Source organism: Neofelis nebulosa, chromosome 10 (assembly GCF_028018385.1).
Source record: "Neofelis nebulosa isolate mNeoNeb1 chromosome 10, mNeoNeb1.pri, whole genome shotgun sequence".
NCBI lineage: Eukaryota > Metazoa > Chordata > Mammalia > Carnivora > Felidae > Neofelis > Neofelis nebulosa.
In genome coordinates, this window is record NC_080791.1 from 87,219,872 (window position 1) to 87,240,084 (window position 20,213).

The window sequence follows — 20,213 nt, forward strand, 5'->3', positions numbered from 1 at the left end:
CTTAGAAATACTGCTGCCTACATTTAAAGAGAGGTAGGGAGGAGTGCCTGGCTGGCTCAGTCTGAGCGTGTAACTCTTGATCTCAGGGTTGTGGTTCGAACCCCACATTAGGTATAGAGATTACTTAAATTTTTTTTTGGAAAATAGAGGTAGGAAAGGCTCAAATGACGAGCCAATATGCTGGCATGTCAATCTTTTATTTTCTAACCTATAACTGATACTAGTCTTTAAATGGGAGAAAGTTGAGGACTCTATAATGTACCTGTGATCCCTAACCTTGTGAGGTTTTTTGTTTTTTGGCTTTGTTTTCATAGGCAAGAAGGGAAGGTAACTCTTTACAGTGTAGTGAAAAAGAGAAGATAAGCTTGTTTGTGATTTAAGTGTGAAGTTTTCAGAAACTGAAAGTGCAGTGAGACCATATGGGGAGTGTGGGGGTGGTTCTTACCTGGCTGCACACTGGAATCACCTGGAAAGCTTGGCAGTTCTTCTCTGGCATCACCCCTGGAGTTTCAGATGATAGTTTTAGAACTCCTGCCTGCCCCCCCAGGAGATTCTAAGGTGTAGTCAGGGTTGAGAACCACTAATCTAGAGACTCTGTACATTAGTACAGAGCAAAACTGTGTGTACTGACTTGCAACCTTTGCACGTAATGATTATTTGGCAAACAAAACTACCATCTCTCTTTCAGGGGAAGGCAGAACTTCCTAGTTATAGTCGTGGTCCTAGAAGCAGCAGCATTCTAATGGGATGATAATTCCATGGAAAATCTAGCAAGACCACAATTTACCTCAACCTTCATAAGCAAGAATAGAATAAGGTTTTAAGAAAAATTGGTCATGTTTACTGCATGGTCAAAGTTTTATTAAACTGTGGGTTCTGTGCTACCCTGAATACTGTGGGCAGCCCTCCTGTACCACTAGAACTGTATGTTGTTTGCTATGTGCCCTCATTTATTCATCCAGGATAACCTCTTGGGAACCCATCCTCACTTACACAACCTGATGCCTAGGAAACTGAGCTTTACCACTACCCTAGCTGGGTAGAAGAGGGCTAAGCACTGATCGACAGCTTACCTATAGGCAAATGACTTGAGTTTGCATAAAAATCAGCTTGGGCAGTGAAATTCTGTATAGAGAAATCCAAATTAGGGAGCAACAATTAAAGTAAGCTAGTCTGTTTTATGAAGGGAGTACAGGAGACTGCAGTGAGGAGCAGAGGTATGATGAGAGTGATCCTTTGTGTCTAGGGGAGTTGATAGGATAGTACTGATTTCTAGAACAGCTGCCAGCTTCTTCTTCAAAACCATAAGTGGCCTTTCAGTGAACTCCCTTTATTTTGAGGTAATTTGAGTTTCCAGTCCTTGCAACCCAAAAAATCACAGAAGGTGTCAGTATGTTTTTAATATATTTTTTTAATTTTTTTAATGTTTATTTATTTTTGAGACAGAGAGAGACAGAGCATGAACGGGGGAGGGTCACAGAGAGGAGACACAGAATCTGAAACAGGCTCCAGGCTCTGAGCTGTCAGCACAGAGCCCGACACGGGGCTCGAACCCACGGACCGTGAGATCATGACCTGAGCCGAGGTCGGACGCTTAACCGACTGAGCCACCCAGGCGCCCCTGTTTTTAATATTTAAAGGAAACCAAATATATCAGAAGATTACAAGTAAGCCACTGCAAGTCAAATCAATAGTTTTGATAGTGTAACAACATCCCCTCCACAAGTGAAAACTGTATATTAATCCTTAAAAGAAGGTAGTGGATTCTCACTAGGTGTGTGGACATAGAGGGTGGGTCTCCCTAGGGAGGTAGTTCTTGCCTGGCTGTATGTTCAAATCACCTGGAAAGCTTAACAGTTCTGCCTTGGCATCACCCCCAGAATTTCAGATGATAGTTTTAGAACCCTCCACACCCCCAGATTTTAGGATGTAGTTAGGGTTGAGAACCACTAGAGACTAATGGTATATTAGTCTGGACTTGGAAGTGAGAACTGAATGTTTTCTTGGTGAATCTTTGTTCCAGTTAGTTGAGTATTTTAAGGATTTTTTTTTTCTCTAAAGTGAATCCTCATCCGAGGACTTTTATGCGTGTGTGTATTTAAGAAAAAATACCCAACGTGCTAGTTTGTGAATGGTTTGAGGGTGTTGTATTGCACTCAGCCTTCAACACTTTAGGAATAATTGCCCGGGTGTGATCTATTTAGAAATATTGTTTGACATGGGGCGCCTGGGTGGCGCAGTCGGTTAAGCGTCCGACTTCAGCCAGGTCACGATCTCACGGTCCGTGAGTTCGAGCCCCGCGTCAGGCTCTGGGCTGATGGCTCGGAGCCTGGAGCCTGTTTCCGATTCTGTGTCTCCCTCTCTCTCTGCCCCTCCCCCGTTCATGCTCTGTCTCTCTCTGTCCCAAAAATAAATTAAAAACGTTGAAAAAAAAAAAATTAAAAAAAAAAAAAAAAAAAAAAAAAAGAAATATTGTTTGACAGCACTAACTTCACTTCATCTTGCTTTGTTCTAGTTATTTAAATTTAATGAGTTTTATGGGTTACAGGTGAGAGACTTAATTATTACCTTCATTTGGTTTAGGACATTCATGACTTATGCTCAGTCTTAAAGCATTTTTACAAATGAACAATCACATAGCTTTTATTTTTTAAGACTAGGCCCCAAAACTATTTTTTAATTAACTAATTTATTATTTTTTGAGAGCGCACATGAGAGCAAGCGGGGGAGGGGCAGAGAGAGAAGGAGAGAGAATCCTAAGCTGATGGCACAGAGCTTCATGCTGGGCTTGAACTCACCAACCATGAGATCATGACCTGAGCTGAATCAAGAGTCGGATGCTTGGGGCACCTGGGTAGCTCAGTCGGTTAAGCATTAAGCGTCCGACTTCAGCTCAGGTCATGATCTCACAGCCCATGAGCTTGCCAAGCCCCGCGTTGGGCTCTGTGCTGACAGCTCAGAGCCTGGAGCCTGCTTCGGATTCTGTGCCTCCCTCTCTGCCCCTCCCCTGCTCATGCTCTGTCTCTTTCTGTCTCAAAAATAAATAAAAACACACACACACACACACAAAAGAGTCGGATGCTTAACCAACTGAGCCACCCAACGACCCTGGCCCCAAAACTTTCTATTCACATAGTTTGCTACAAGGTGAGAAAAGCATGGTTTTCTTGGAGCAGCCACTAGTCCAGCACCAAGATAAGCATGGTCCCTGCTACCTGTGATGGAGGGAGATGAAGCTCTAAAACAAGCTTGTTTTAGCATGAATTTTTTTTTGAAAAATTTATGGTCAAGTTGGCTCACATACATTGTAGTCTTGAATTCAGGATTAGATAGATTTCTGTGATTCATCACTTACATACAACACCCAGCTCTCATCCCAAAAAGTGCCTTCAATGTCCAGCACCCATCAACCTTCCCCCCCCCCCCCCCCGCCCGCCCCCCATCAACCCTCAGTTATCTCTGTAGTTAAGAGTCTCTTATGGTTTGCCTCCCTCTCTGTAACTTATTTTTCCTTCCCTTCCCCTATGGTCTTCTGTTAAGTTTCTCAAGTTACACATTTGAGTGAAAACGTGATAATTGTCTTTCTCTGACTTCACTTAGCAGAATACCCTCTAGTTCCATCCACATTGTTGCAAATGGCAAGATTTCATTCTTTTTCATTGCCAAGTAGTATTCCATTGTATAATATATACCTTTATCCATATAAATATATGGATATTTATATGGATATAAATGGATATATATATGGATATATATATAAATATAAATATATGGATATAAATATATGGATATATTTCCATATATACATATATGGAAATATATAAATATATTTCCTTTATCCATTCAAGCATGATATTTTTTCCCTTCTAAAACACAGTTCATAAAACGCCCAAAGTGCTTACTGTTTCTGTACCTACACCAAGTGGAACCCTCATGGAAACTGCCCCCTGCCTGGCGTCTTTTCAGGACTCAAGTCTCGCTTTTCCTATGGACAAGTGTGGCATCCGCTTGGATAAAAGAGATGACCTCAAAACCAAAATGAGTCTGTGCCATTAAAGTGAGGCTTGGCTACCTAGGTGGTGGGCGTGACTTTTTTTTGTTTGTTTGTTTCTTAACAGCCCAAATTAGAGAAGGATGATAAATTATGTGCACCTAGAAGACATGATGGTAATGTTTAAATTTGAAAACCCGGGCGGGGAAGGCTTTGAATGCGGTTGTGAATGAGCGGCCTATCGCTTTCTTTCACTTGACAGACTCCGTGCCAGCTCTACCACGCGTTCCTCTCCCGCCTTACACTCTCTCAGAGGCGCCCGCCGTTCTGTACGGAAACATGGCGCCGCCCTGCGTGGGGCGGGCACCTCCAGGTCCCGAGCCACCGCCCACTGTGCCCCCTCCGCAGACCCGGAGCCCACCTCTCGCATCTACATACGGAAACAGGGCGCCTCCTAGATTGAACCACCTCTCACTAAGCACCCTGGGTCCGGACAGGGCCGCGCCTCCCGCCTTTCCGTACAGAAACATGGCGCCGCCCTGCGTGGGGCGGGCGCCTCCCGGCTAAAAGGCTGCCTCCCCCTTCCCGACGCTTGAGGAACGGCCGCTTTGGCCGCTACCCACCGGAGTCGGGTAGGGAGGACGGCCCTCAGCGCGGCGAGGGATGCGGCCTCGGAAGGACAGAGGCTGAAGCGTCCCGTGCTCGCCGCTCATCGCTCCGCGCCTCCTCCCGTCTCATTCCCGGCCCGAGCGGCAGGAGGGAGCACGCCGACTCCGCGGCAGGTGAGGGAAGCGGGCGCGGAGGCTGGCAGCCCTGCCGGGCCCGCACGGGAGGCGTGAGGTGGAAACCACAGGCATTTCTTCGCCTCCTCCGGGGAGGTCGGGTCCCGGTGCTGTTGGGTGGAGGCGACGGAGTGGCAGGGACGGCGGCGTGTTGCGGCGTAGGACGGCCTTTGTCCCACCCCTCGAGGCCGTGCTCAAAGCGCACCCCGCTTCCATCGCTTGCTGCTGGCCCGCCACTCCCTCGCCGGCCTGAACAGTTGTTTACAACGGAATCTGGACGCTGAGAGTGAGTGACACTGGGTGCCAGAGGAAGCGGTTCCCGGCATCGGTGGACAGACCCCCTTTACTTTGCTGAAAGACCCTTTCTGGTGGGGAGTCTCTTGTGGCAGCTGGGGCCCGGCATGTAGCTCGGATAGAAGGTCTCTAGGGCAAGTGCGAGAATCCTCCTGCCCTCGGTTCCCTTCTGAGGCGGAGCAGGAGTTAGTGATTGTTGAATGAATGAGCACGCTGTAAGCAATAAATGGTTCCTTGCTGCATCCTGTAGCCCTATAAATATAGCTTCCATTTGTGGAAAGCTTGTAGTGTGCCAGCTGCTATTATGCACGTTCTGTCGTCTGATCTTCCCCCAAATCGAAGAAGTGGGTAGCTGCATTTTACAGATGAGGAAACTGAAGTTTCACAGTTAGCAAAGAGCCAGAATCGGAACCCAGGTATGTCTGAGGCCAACGCCCATCCTTCCCACACACGCTGACATCACAGAGATGACACAGCTGTCAACAAACACTTACTGGGTATCTGTTTGGAAGATATACGGATGGAGCATATGTGGGAAATATGGTTGGTCTTGGGCATTAAGAAGTTAAAAATCTAGGTGAAGAGTTTTGTTGTTGTTGTCGTTGTTTTTAATAAAACTAGCAATTTTCCAATCTTGCCCCAACTCATCTTTCCCTCTTCATCACCTGCCACTTGTTCTTCTGTTTATTTTCGTGTGCCTTCACGTGTGCCCTTTGAGTGAAATGCTTCCCTTTTCACCTTCTCTCCCACTCCGGACATATTTTAATTGGACGAAATCCTGCTCTTTTCAAAAAAAAAAAAAAAAAAAAAAAAAGCTCAAATGTCACCTTTTCCAGGAAGGTTATCCCAACTCCTTACAGGCAGAATTAGTTTCTCCCTCTACTATGTTCCCGTAGTGGTTTCATAATGCCATCAAGGCTTCAGTTTCGCTCTGTTTCCTTGTAAGCATGTCTCCCCCTCCAGACCTATTTAAATAAGTATATTTTGAATTGGATCTAAGGCTATGGTGCATGCTAGACACGCAGCAACTAGCCCTACAAGAGTTCAGAGAAAGGTGCAAACACTCTGGGGAAGTGTCCTAAGAGGAGTAGGACTTGAGCAGAATCTTAAAAGGATGGGGTTAGTTTACTGAGCTGAGTATTAGAGACCCAGAAAGCGTGCCTTCCTTGCAGAATGAGTTACTTCATCCTTTCTGAGCTCATTCTCAGCATGTGAAGAGGATAAAATTAGAAGTGTATTTGTTTGTCCTTTCTCAGAGAATATGCTGGCAATGTTGTCTTTTGGATCTTGGAGCATTTCCAGAGCCTGATAGGATTTAGGACAGAGGAGATGGGTGTCTGGAGTGGGATGTTGGAAGGTAAGAGGGAACTGTATTAAAGAAACCTTCATATTAATAATACAGGCCTAAAAAAAATAATACAGGCCTGGAAATGTCAATTCCAGTAACTTCGTTCTATTTAATGGAGGGATCTGAAATTTTAGATAATTATATCAAATGATTCTTCTCTGTCTAATGGGCAAAAGAGAGTCTGCCAGACCTTTTCGGAGCTGCCAACATTTCTTTTGATCCCTGGATTACCCTACAGGTGTATAATAAAGTCTAATTAGCGTTTATGAAAATGTTTTGTGATCTCCAAGTGTTGATGATACAAATGCTAATTATTTGCAGTATTCTTGTGAATGCAGAAACATTGTGTCTGTCTTCTCCCTTAATTAGGAACACCTTAGGAAGAGAAAACTCTAGGAAAAAAACTCGGGGAGAAAAGAACTCGACAAAAACTTGTATGGTAAAAAGAGGCTAGTATTCCAGGCCTTTTTTAACTGGCCCAAACCAACACGTTAAGTATGATTCCTGTTCTAACCAGCAACTAAAAAAATTAAAACCCCACCCAACCCCATACATCGTGGTTGTTTGCAACTTCCTACTTATCATCTTTTCCTGCCGACTGACAAGTTAATAAAAATATTGGCCCCATACGTTATTCCTAAATGCTTCATATGCTTCTACCTTCTATGTGTCAGCCCCAGGTATCTTATCCACATAACAGGATCAGAGAACCAGCTCCATGGTCCAGTGTATTCAACTGGAAGCCCAAGTTAAAAGCATGATTTCCAAAGGCTTTTCCTCTCCGCTCTCAGGAAAGAGAGGAAAGAATTGAAGAATTGAATCACTCTTTGATCAAAATAGAAACAGGCAGTTTATAGTGTTATCTTCCAACAGTGTAAGATCCTGGTTTTGACTTAGGAGTGGGACAAAAATACTCAAACCTGTCACTCTGTCTGAGGTACAGGTCCATGAATTTGATAAATTCTAAGTGTCATTTTACAGGTATCTGTTTAATCATTGAGGTAGAATATGATAGCTGGATAAGATCTTTGCAAGCCCACTCATTATTACACATGAGAAATGGAAACCCAAAGAGAATAAATGATTTGCCCAGAGTCAACTGCCAGTTAGTAACAGAGCTAGAACAGTTTGGTTCACTTTTTTTTTTCTTTCCTAGGAAAGTGAATAAACTTAATTGAGAATGTCTGAAAACCCTGACAAGCCCAATATAAATGAAGCAGGAGAATCAAAATCAAGTGATTCTGAACAAGGCCTTGAAGATGCTGTGGAAGGTTCTGATGAAGCTTTACAGAAAAATATAAAGTCGGGCCCTCCCAGCACCCAAAGAATGCAAAGACCTCACTGTAAGCAAATTTAACTTTGGTTAGAAGGAATATTATCATTGTTTTTCAGGTGATATTTTGATTAGGCTTCCTTATACTTGTGACCCTGAGCTGGGTTCTTATCATATGAGAACATTGCCAATAACCAGCATTTAAGAATAGCAAGTTTCTCAACTGGCAGCCTAGTCACTTGTGGGTTTTCAGTTGCTTGAGAAATTAAAGTTTTAGAATAATGTCCAGAATATTTCTGTCTTCCTCTAGTGTCAGTGACTTTCCACTTTCTCTGAATTGCTTTGAGAACTAGGAGGGTGGAGTGCAAATTGTAGCTTTAATTAAAAAAGCATTTGAAAAGTCTCAGGCAGGTTCCAGCCAGGACTGTGCTCGTGCAGGCTAAAAAAGGTTTTGAATGTGAGTGAGGTCACCACACCCTAACTTCACTGCCTGGGGGCTTAGTTCCCACGAGGTTGAGGGGATTCAGTTTGCGGAATGTATGGTGAAGTCATTTCAGATCCCTGACTGGGAGCGGGCCTCACTGATGAAAGGGTGGCAATTTCCACAAGTATTCCCAGCAGTTGCCCCAACTCCTGTCTTTTATTAAGAATACTTAAGCTTTTTGAAGTGGGTCCAAAAAATGAAAGTTTTAAGAGGGAGTGTCATAGTCTAAGAATGTCAGTGCTGATGTTATCTCTTTAAAGTGTAGATGATGGGTAGTTCTGCATATTTGAAAGAAGTATGAACATTTTTTGGGTTTGAGGTGTGTTTCTTTTAAAATGTTCAAAGCACTTCTCAGGTAATTTATTAGTTCCCATAATATTCTTTTCACTTTTATTATTTTTTTAAATTAAGTACACTTAATTACTTAACGTGGGGCTTGAACTCCGACTCGGAGAACAAGAATTACATGCTCTGCTGACTGAGCCAGCCGGGTGCCCCTCAACATAGTATTCTTATAGCAAACATTAGTAGGCCCCATTTTATTGTGGCTTAGTATCACATAGATTTTGATGGATATACTGCTAGGTTCATCCCAGCACACAAAGTGTACAAAGACCTCACTACAAGCAAATACGACCTTTGGTCCTCTTGGTCTCCAATATGTATACTTAGAAAGCTTCTGTTTTCCCGTTTTTACTTATTTTTTATTTTTTTACTTTTTATTTATTTGTTTTTAAGATTTTATCTTTAAGTAACCTCTGTACCCGATGTGGGACTCGAACTCACAACTCCGAGATCAAGAGTTGTATGTTCTACTGACTGAGCCAGCCAGGCATCTCTGTTTGTTTGTTTGTTTGTTTATTGCTTATTATTTATTATTTTTTAAGTAGGCTCCAGGCCTGATGTGGGGCTTGAACTCGCAACTCTGAGATCAAGAGTCACATGCTCTACTGACTGAGCCAGTCAGCCTCCCCTGTTTTCTCATTTTTAAAATGAGGAAAATACACTTATCTCTTAGATGCTTGTAAAGATTAAATGAATTCATGTAAAGCACTTAGAACAATGCTTGGCATCTAATAAATGTTCAATAAATATTGTTAATACTACATGTCATCTGTTGCATTTAAAGATACCAGGACTGATTGCTGTAATGTGGATGCAGATGGCCAACATGATGGTTTTATCACTACAGTTCCTGATAAAGGAGGACCTTTGGTTTAGATCTTTAGTCATTCTTTAATTGATGGCTTTGCCTTTGGCATCCTGTCAGTCTAATGGCATGACTCCAAATTAATATCAAGCCAACACTAGACTACATTCATTATCTTCGACTGTATGTAGGTATGTCCTTAAGGCAAGAGTCCTTATGCTGGGACCCATGATTAAGTGTTAGGGGATCCAGGAACAGCCAGAAAAGTTTATCAACATTTGTGTGCATATGCATTTTTCTAGGAAGAAGGTTATGGAAGATTTAATTAAATTCTCATAGAAGTCCATACCAAAACAGAATATAAAATCAGTGCCCTAAAATATTCCTCTGGCTTCCTTGCTCTTTCTCCTTATAATAATACGTAGGCACAGGGCTGTGGTAAAGCTCAGGCCCCACAGCCTGGGGTCCACATCAAGAAGCATCACTGTACATGTACAGCATAAATAAGAATTTATAAAGTATGAAATCATCTCTGCAGACTTTTTTTCCAAACTGTGTAAATGAGTAGCTACTGAGTTTCTAGTAACTCTAAAATCCCTTCTGGAATTCTACAAATTAAAATGTAAATAGCAAAGAGACAACCTTTAGTCTTGCAAGTTATAATAGAGTAATATTTTAAGGGTAGAATTGCTATTGGTAACTATGATGTTGTGATTAATAATAAGAAATATATTTGGTCTTTGTCCAGTTTCTGGCAAAGAGCGCCTTTGGAATTTCCTAAGTGCTATAAGTGTGTCTTTTGTTATGTTAATGAGGCGACTTTTGGAAAGCACCTAGGTAACCTAATGATGGGGGCTGGTTGCCAGGGGACCCAGCCCTGTGATTAGAGGGTTGGAACTTTCAGTCCCATCCCCCAGCCTTCAGCATGGGGAGAGGAGGGGGTTGGAGGTCGAATCAATTGCCCCTGGCCAGTGATTTAATCAATCATGCCTATATAATGAAGCCTCCATAAAAACCCAAAAGGACTGTGTTTGGAGAGCTTCCAGGTTGGTGAATACACAGTGGGTGGTGCTGGGAGAGTGGTGCGCACCCTCAGGGCAGGGAAGCCCTGCACCCTTTCCCCATACTTTGCCCTTATGCATCTCTTCATCTGGCTGCTTCTGAGTTATATCTTTTTATACTAAACCAGTAAACCTGGTAAGTAGAATGTTTCTCTGAGTTCTGGGAGCCACTCTAGCAAATCAAACCCAAGGAGGGAGTCATCAGAACCTCTGGTCTATAGCACCCATGACCGCCTGGACTTGCAACTAGGGCAGTTTTGTAGAACTGAACCCTTAACCTGTGGGGTCTGACAGTATCTCCAGGTAGATAGTGACAAAACTCAATTGAATTGTAGGACACCCAGCTGGTTTCTGACAACTGTTTGGTAGTGTTGGGGGGAAGCACCTCACCCCGCCCCTGTACACATTGGGATTTGGGTGCAGAACCTTCAGTAAGTGATATAGAATATTGAAAAAGGACGAGTGGCTTCCTTGTAGGAATTGGCTGGCACTAGTCTGAGATGGTGCTTTGATTCTAAAAGATAATCTGTTCTGTAAACATAGAGATGTTTACATCTCTAAAAGTAAAGATCAGTCAGCTGCAAATTAATGTCTCCCCTGAGATTCTCTACTTCCATATACTCTGCTCACAAAGCCTGTTCTGTTCTGGTGTTTAATCACCTTTTGACCAGTAGAAGATGCTGTATTCAGATGAAAAACTTCACATTGTTATCCCAGTTAATATTTGCCATTTAGCATTTTGGTTTATTAAATCAGGTCTTTGTGAGTTTAATTAGTATATCCCAGTCATCCTTAGATAAATGGATGGCACAAGTTCTTAATTTTTTTTTAAGCCTATTTATTTAGGTACTCTCCACACTCAGTATGGGGCTTGATCTCGCAACCCCGAGCCGGCCAGCTGCCCGTAGTTATTACATTTTTTAAAAATGTTTATTTTTGAGAGAGAGAGGTAGATAGTGGGAGCAGGGGAAGGGCAGAGAGAGAGAGACACACACACAGAATCCGAAGCAGGCTCCTGGCTCTGAGCTGTTAGTACAGAGCTTTACACAGGGCTCGAACTCATGAGTGGTGAGATCATGACCTGAGCCGAAGTCGTACGTTTAACCGACTGAGCCACCCAGGTGCCCCTAAGTTCCCATATTTTAAAGCTCATGACTAGACTTTGAGTTGTAGTGTCTCTGTGTTTAGTCAGTGAGTCAGTATTTATTGAATGCGGGGTGCCCGGATGGCTCACTCGGCTCTTGATTTCAGCTCAGGTAATGATCCCAGGGTGGTGAGATCGAGCCCCGCATCAGGCTCCTTGCTAGACAGTGCTGGGCATGGAGCCTGCTTAAGATTCTCTCTCTCTGCCTCCCCCTCTGCCCTTTCTCCACTTGCGCTCTCTCTCTTTCTCTCAAAAACAATATTTTTTTCTATTGAATGAATATTATGTATCAGGGATACAGCAGTGAGTCAGGCTTACAAGGTCTCTTACCTCATGGAGCTTGCAGTGTAGTGAAGAAGACAAAATAACAAGCAATTTCTACAGTGCAGTAAGTTCTGTGGATAAACTTTACCCTTGCTTCACTATGCTCCCTCTATAGTAGTTTTGGGTGACATTTGCCATCTGCCATCCATAAATGTCCAACCACTTGTCTGACTAGAAGCGTATCTTTAGAGTGTATGGACTTCTCAGATTACAGAACAACTCAGTAAGGAAAGGTAGAGAGTAGGAACATTCTGAATTAGGTTTTCATTTTATTTTGAATCTATTCACCAGCTTCCCAAAGGGCATGTTTACTTGGTTTTCAGTTTCTTTAACAGGGTATCAGTGCACAAATGCTATAAGGGAATCAGCAGCAGCTTTAGCTTTATATTGCATAGTAAAATAAATTCCAGGGTAAAATACATGTGACCTTACCATTTTTTATGGCTCTTATTACAACTCTTCACAGGTTCTCTTCACAAGTTGAAGTGAAACCATGTTGTCCACTAAATTGTATCTTTGTGTTCTCATGAAATTGGTAAATTTGAGAATTCTCAAAACAAAACAAAAAATCCCACCCACAACCCTGAAATTAGTATGCAGTAACCAGTTTCTGTGTATGTAGACCTGTAACCTATCCTGATCCTATCTTAGAATTGTAGCTTTTAGCTTTTTTGATCAGGTATCCTTCATTAATAAGTTTGATTAGTCTCTAACTTGGACAGCTCTGTAAATTTTCTTCTTCCTGGTGTCTCATGTTCTTAGCACTTGGTACAAGCTGTTTTATCCCAAGTGTGCCCCAAATCATGAGAACCACTTGTGTATAATTTGGAAGAGTCTCATCTTCTATGGAACATTCCTTTGGTTTTACTATCTTCTTTTTGCATATTAGGAAATAATGGCTGTGGAAGATTTAAAATGACTTGTTCAAGGTCACATTCAAGAGTCTGGAGGGAGCTGAAATTCTTCCTTCCTCTGTCCCTTGTGTTTCATGACTAGGTAGCATAAAAACACTGTGTATTTATCATTACCCAAATGCCCTAAATTGTTGAAAAATGGTAAATTAATTGTGAAAACTTGGCGTGTTTCTATTATTTTCATAAATTTAAGATGATTAGACATTTGAAGATTTTTGCAAAACCAGGGTCAAAACCAAACTTGGAAGCCCTGATGATGGGGCTTTTTTTTTTTTTTTTTTAATGTTTATTTATTTTTGAGAGAAAGAGAGAGAGAGATCCCTAGAGGGGGAGGGGCTCTGGGCTGACAGCAGTGAGCCCGATACAGGGCTTGAACTTATGAACTGTGAAATCATGACCTGAGCTGAAGTTGGACGCTCAACCGACTGAGCTACCCAGGTGGTCCTTCTGAATCTTTTTTTTTTTTAATTTTTTTTTTTTAATGTTTATTCATTTTTGACACCGAGACAGAGCATGAACAGGGTAAGGTCAGAGAGAGAGGGAGACACAGAATCTGAAACAGGCTCCAGGCTCTGAGCTGTCAGCACAGAGCCTGACGTGGGGCTCGAACTCATGGACCGCGAGATCATGACCTGAGCCGAAGTCGGACACCCAACTGACTGAGCCACCCAGGTGCCCCTGAATCTCTTTTTAAGAGATAAGAACTTGGCATGCCTGGCTTGCTCAGTTGGTGGAGTGCATTACTCATGATTTCAGGGTTGTGAGTTTGAGCCCCACATTGGGTGTAGCGATTACTTAAAAAAAAAAAAATCTTAAAAGGGATAAGAACTTTATGCAGTTTAATAATTCCTGACGTTTGATGTTGATATATCACAGTGAAAGTTCCATTTTCTGATACATGGTAACAGAAAATATTAGCTTGAATAAATTTAATAGTATTTAATAGTATATATAGTATATAGTATATATATATATAGCAAATTCCTGCTAAATGTCTTTGAATTTTTTTTAGTTTATCTATTAAATTTTTTTTTTAATGTTTATTTATTTTTGAGATAGAGAACATGATCAGGGGAGGGGCAGAGAGGGAGAGAGAGAGAATCCCAAGCAGGCTCTGTGCTGTCTGTGCAGAGCCTGATGTGGAACTGAAATCCGAAGCTTAACTGGCTGAGCCACTCAGGCTCCCCTGAATTTTTTTTTTAAGTTTATTTTTTGAGAGAGGGCACAAGCAGAGCAAGAGCTGAGAGGGAGAGAGAGAGAATGCCAAGAAGGCTCCGCACCACCAGCGTAGAGCTCAATGCGGGGCTTGAACTCACAAACCGTGTGATCATGACCTGAGCCAAAACCAGGAATCCGATGGTCAACCAAGTAAGCCCCCAAGTGCCCCCCACCTTTGAATTTTTAATTAACTTTATTGAGGTAGAATTTATATATAATAAAATTCCATTTTAAGCGTGTAATTTGAGTTTTGACAAATGCATTTACAGTTGTGTCGCTACTACCACAGTCCTGCCCCTTGACAGTGAATCTTTCCCACTGTCTTCTGGCCTTTGGCAGCCACTTACTTTCTATCTCTATAATTTTGCCCTTTTTATGATTTCAAATAAATGGAATCATACTGTATATAGTCTCTTATCTGACTCTTTAACTTGGGATAATGCTTTTAAGATTCATCTGTGTTTTTGCATGTATCAGTTTCTTCCTTTGTTATTGCTGGGTAGTGTTCCATTGTATGGTTATACTATTTATTCATTTTGCAGTTGATTGACATTTGGATTAGTTCTAGATTTTGCCTGTTATGAAGAATGCTGCTATTAACATTTGAGTACAGGTCTTCATAGGGCCATAGTTTTCTTGTGTAAAGACCTAAGAGTGGGATTGCTGGGTCATGTGATAAGTGTATGTTTTACTCTATAAGAAACCAAGAGATTGTTTTCCAAAGTGACTGTACCATTTTTTATTTCTACTGTTTGAGAGTTCCAACTGCTCTGCCGCTATGTCAAGACTTGGTATGATCAGTCTCTTTAATTTTGGCCATTCTAGTATGTATGTAGTGGTATCTCAGTGTGGGTATTTTTTTTTTTTAATGTTTATTTATTTTTGAGAGAGACAGAGTGTGAGCCAGGGGAGGGGCAGAGAGAGAGGGAGACAGAATCTGAAGCAGGCTCCAGGCTCTGAGCTGTCAGTACAGAGCCTGACGCAGGGCTCAAACTCAAGAACCATGAGATCATGACCCGAGCTGTCAGATGCTTAACTGAGCCACCCAGGTGCCCCTCAATGTGGTTTTAATTTGCATTTCCCTGATTATAAAATAAAAGAAAAAACCTACGATTTTCCACCTGTGTGGGGCAAAACCCAGTCCTTCCTCCTGTGTTTTTCTCCCGCGTGCCTGTGTCTCTTTAGTGTTCACATAGAGTAGATCACTTCTGGCCACCAAATGTGTGGGGTCATTTTCCCCCACCAAGTAATTTCCTGTGATACTACCTGAATTCCTATAATTCATCTCAATTCTGACACTATTTATGCAGAGATAACATCAGATCTCACAGGTGAAGGGCTTAGTCCCACACCCATCCCTCCACTTTGGACAATAGTCACAAATCTAGGTTATTACCTGTGCTTTTGACCAACCAGCTATAGATTGGAGATTCTAGTGTCCCTTTCATAAATTCTATTAATTTACTAGAGTGGCTCACAGAACTCAGGGAAACACTTATGTATACCAGTTTATTAAAAGATAAATAAAAGTGAACAGCTAGATGAAGAAATATATAGGGTGAGGTCTGGGAGGGTCCTGAGTGCAGGAGCTTCTAACCCTATGGAGTTGGGGTGCATCCATACCTCCTGGTATGGATGTGTTGGACAACCTGGAAGCTCTCTGAACCCTCTACTATTGGGACTTTATGGAGGCTTCCTCATGTAGGCATGATCAATTATTAACTCCATTTTCAGCCCTAAGTATGGAATCCTCTCTGGAGGATACGGCTGAAAATTCCAACCTTCTAATCATGGCTTGGTCTTTCTAGTGACCCACCCCCATCCAGAAGCCATCCAGGAGCTCAGAGTCATCTCAGTAGAACAAAATATGCTGCTAGTGCTTATCACTTAGGGATTAAGAAAGGTTTTAGGAGCCCAGTGTTAGGGAGGGGGTCAAAAGCCAAATATTAAAACAAGAGATACACCTAGTGTTCTTATCACTTAGGAAATTATAAGGGCTCTAGGAGTTTTGTGCCAGGAACCAGGGTCAGAGAACAATATGTATATTTTCTGTTATCTCTCACTGATGACTAATGATGTTGAGCATCTGTTCTTGGCCTGTTGTGTATCTATCTGCTTGAGAGAAATGTCCAGACTTTTTGTCTACTTTTTACTGGTTGTCTATTATTATAAGAGTTCTTAATATGTTCTGGATACAAGTCCTTTATCAGATTTGTGTTTTGCATATATTTTCTCCTATCTGGCATGCCTTTTATATTCTTTTTAGGAGTCTTACACAGAACAAAAGTTTTAAATTTTGGTAAAGCACAATTTATCAATTTTTCCTCTTTAATGTTGAGTTTTTTGTATCTTACTCTAAGAAATTTTGCCTAACTCAAGGTAGATTTCACCTGTGCTTTCTCCTAGAAGTTTTACAGTTTTAGCTCTTGTATTTAGGTCTGTGGTCCATTTTGAATTTGTTTTTTACTTATCTTGTTCAGTAAGGGTTGAGGATCATTCTTTTCCATACAGATAGCTAATTGTGTCAACACCATTTCTTGCTTATTGACCACATGTACACGTATGTGTGTATGTATGTATGTACCAGTCTATTTCTAGGTCCTCTGTTCACTTGCTCTGTATATCTGTCTTCATGCCAGAAACACACTGTCTCAATTGTTGCAGTTTTATCGTAAGTCTCGAAATTAGTTTAAGTCCTGCAACTTTATTCTTTTTTCAAAATAGTTTCCACTTGTCTAGGTCCTGTGCATTTCCATGTAAATTTGAGAATCAGTTTGGCATTTTTTTATTAAGGTTACTTTATTTTGAGAGAGACAGTGAGAGGAGGAGAGAGAGAATCCCAAGCAGGCTCCACACTGTTAGCACAGAGCCCGATGTGGGGCTTGAACTCATGAACTGTGAGATGACCTGAACTGAAACCAAGAGTCTGATGCTTAAGCAACTGAGCTACCCAGACGCCCCTCAGTTTGGCATTTTCAACAAAAAACCTGCTGGGATTTTAACTGGGATTGCGTTTTATCAGTGGATCAATTTGGCAGAAATAGAAATTCTCAGTATTATGAGGTTGTCAATCTGGGCTCTGATTTTTATATATTCATTATATTTTGCCAATATCCATGGAGCAAATTTTATTGATTGATTGATTGATTTAGTATTTTTATTAATATTCTGTGGAAATACAGAGAAGGATTTTTGTTGAGTGTTCCCAACTTCCCCTTATGTGACTGGATAAAGATTTTTACCAAACAGGATATGACCAGCTCTTAGATTTGGTTCCTTTTTTTTGTTGTTGTTGTTGTTTTTTGTGAGCAAAAGAAAAAAGTAAAGACGAAGGAAAATAATTTTTTACTAACCTAAGATCTTCATAATTGTTAAACCCTGTGCAAACTAGGAAATTATTTATCTCATTTTAAGCCCAGATCTTATCACCATCGCAGAAAATTAATATAGTCCTCTTCCAGGTCAGTGCTTTTCAAATTACTGTTATAAAACATTCTTAGTATCCTATACAGTGTAGTGGTTTTAGCATTCTCTGAATAGCACTGGTACCCTAGACTACTTGATGAAATTTTAATTTGACAAGGTTCATTCCTGGCACAGTATTAGTGGTGGAGCAAAATATAAACTGCTGATGGGAGCAAATGAGGAAATCCTAAATCTGGTGTCTCCTTTTTAAAATTTAGAGTAGATAGGGGCTCCTGGGTGGCTCAGTCGGTTAAGCGTCCGGCTTCGGCTCAGGTCATGATCTCACAGTCCGTGAGTTCGAGCCCCGCGCTGGGCTCTGTGCTGACAGCGCAGAGCCTGGAGCCTGCTTCGGATTCTGTGTCTCCCTCTCTCTCTCTGCCCCTCCCCTGCTCATGCTCTGCCTCTCTCTGTCTCAAAAATAAATAAAAACATTAAAAGAAATTTTTTTTTAAATAAAATTTAGGGTAGACAGAAAGCAAAGGGATCAGAAAACAACCCTCAGCGTATTGGGAAATTTGATAGTCTGTGACTTTAAAAGTTTGTCTCCATTTAATTTAATTATTTCCACTGACCAGTCTGAAGTAAAAAGTCCAGATATTTTGAGAATTGGAAATGGTCTCTGCTTTTGGGACTCCAGGTTAAAAGAAAAATGAAATAGGTAAAATTCTGTTGTTTGAAATTGCCAGAATATTTTCATAAATAGAGGCATAGCTGAAGTTATTAGCTGGTACCAGAACCACTGCCTTCTCCTTACTTTAATAGAAATTTTAATCTAGAGAAGCGAATCTCTTACACTGGGTTTTGTTACAGCTAGTCCTCCTCGATTTGTGACAGTAGAAGAACTTCTAGATACAGCGAAAGGAGTTGCTAACATGGCTCTAGCCCATGAAATTGTAGTAAATGGAGACTTTCGGATTAAACCAGTTGAATTACCAGAAGACAGGTAAGGCGGTTACTGAGTTACCTTGTTTAGTGGAACTCTGCCATTTCCCAGTTCTGGAAAGGTCTTCTCCACTTGATGTCCGTATATTCAAATGTATTTTTCCTTTTGTATGTAGTTGCTAAAAAAATAAAATGTCGATACTCAGAATTACTAGTGTTTGAAAGTTGATCTCAGGACTACTGCTCCTAAATGAAAGGTCTAGGAAATCTCCTGTGGAAATCTTTCATATTAGCTTCTCCCTACTGCATAGGGCCTAGTGTCCTATCTTGTGTTTTCATTGTATTGTTTCATTCATTTCTTGTAACTATCACATCATACTATAGTTGTTGCTTTCCTAGTGTTGGTTTACTAGTGTTCTTCACCAGATTATAAACTCTACAAAGACAAAGGATTATGCATTATTCTCTATATCCCTAGCACCTGGTACATATCCTATCAAATCTTAAACTCTATTGATTGTAAAATGTGTCTTTTAAAATGTATTGTCATAATAAAAATCATTGCTCATTATAATTGTAAAAGTGCCATCATATGGGGCACCTAGGTAGCTAAGTTGGTTGAGCATCCAACTCTTGATTTTTTTGGCTCAGGTCATGATCTATTGGTCTTGATTTTGCTCAGGTCATGATCTGTTGGTCATGAGATCAAGCCCTGTGTTGGGCTCTGCACTGACAGTGGGGAGTCCTCTTGGGATTGTCTCTCTCTCCCTCTCTCTTTGCCCCTCCCCTGCTCATGTGTGTGTGTGCACACGTGTTCTCTCTCTCTCTAAATAAATAAATAAATTTTAAAAAAGGTGTCATGATAAAGATTGGGATTCTGTTAACCAAGGAGGGAGGAGGAATGACTGCTGGGTTGCCAAGCTATACTGTCGCCCACGTGAGTCTTCTAAATATAACTTTACAAGCATTTCTTATATGTTCTGCAAAGAGAGTACTTTTTCACATTAAGAATGAAGAATTACCTGTGTTGCTCTTACAATATAAAGATTTTTTTTTTAATATTTTATTTTTAAGTAATCTCTATATCCAACATGGGGCTCGAACTTCCAACCCTGAGATCATGCTCTACCAACTGAGCCAGCCAGGTGCTCTTAGAGACCGGTTTTAATGAGATGTTATATGTTAGTTGTTAGTTTGGTACCTAATTCAATAATTGTCTCATATATCATATAGGAATAGGGTATTTTCTAGAAATAAAGTCCTTCAGCCTATATACATGCTGAGTTGTTATCTTAAACTACTTAATCATAAATATCTTAAGAAACTTTCTGGTAACAGGGAAAATTAAGAAAACAGCTCTGAACTTTCCAGTATGCTTTTATCATGTGACCCCTTATATGCTATTAATTAGTCTAAAGTCATCTGTGAAATTAGTTGAAAGTTATTCTGTCCAGTGAGGTACTTACTGAAATAAATCACTAAACTAAAAATAGCATATGTGACTGGTATAAGTATATCTGGGAAATCTTTCCTTCATCTAAATTATTTTTAAAATTTCTCACCCTAAACCCATAGAATTTGTACTTTCGAAAGTGATTTGAGCCTCAAATAATTAGATTTTTTTTTCTTCCTTTTTTCATTTGCTTCCAGCTTGGAGAAGAGAGTAAAGGATATTGTACATAAAGCTTTTTGGGACTGCTTGAGTGTCCAGCTAAGTGAAGATCCCCCAACATATGACCATGCCATCAAACTTGTCGGAGAAATCAAAGAGGTGAGATGGAGGGCAAATTGTAGTGCTTTTCTGGTGTGTTAGGAGTATTCAACCTGTCTTTGTTACTGTGCCAGAATACTTTAAAGAAATTGAAGGATTGCGGGGCGCCTGG

General features: G+C 41.1%; 1 protein-coding gene across 6 annotated transcripts in view; it reads left to right on the forward strand.

Moving 5' to 3' along the window:
- Positions 1 to 4,638: 4,638 nt before the first annotated feature.
- TCP11L1 (t-complex 11 like 1) overlaps positions 4,639 to 20,213 on the forward strand; it is a 35,125-nt gene continuing 19,550 nt past the window's right edge. The window contains exons 1-4 of one of the 6 annotated variants that reach the window (XM_058688572.1): positions 4,639 to 4,773; positions 7,572 to 7,758; positions 18,259 to 18,391; positions 19,981 to 20,101. In XM_058688572.1, coding sequence (XP_058544555.1) covers positions 7,596 to 7,758; positions 18,259 to 18,391; positions 19,981 to 20,101 — 417 coding nt within the window. In that variant the 5' untranslated portion in view covers positions 4,639 to 4,773; positions 7,572 to 7,595. Of the gene's footprint in view, positions 4,774 to 4,949; positions 5,060 to 5,122; positions 5,142 to 5,372; positions 5,484 to 6,330; positions 6,425 to 7,571; positions 7,759 to 18,258; positions 18,392 to 19,980; positions 20,102 to 20,213 lie in introns of those variants that run through there. The other 5 variants (XM_058688573.1, XM_058688576.1, XM_058688574.1 and 2 more) reach the window with 5 other exon arrangements.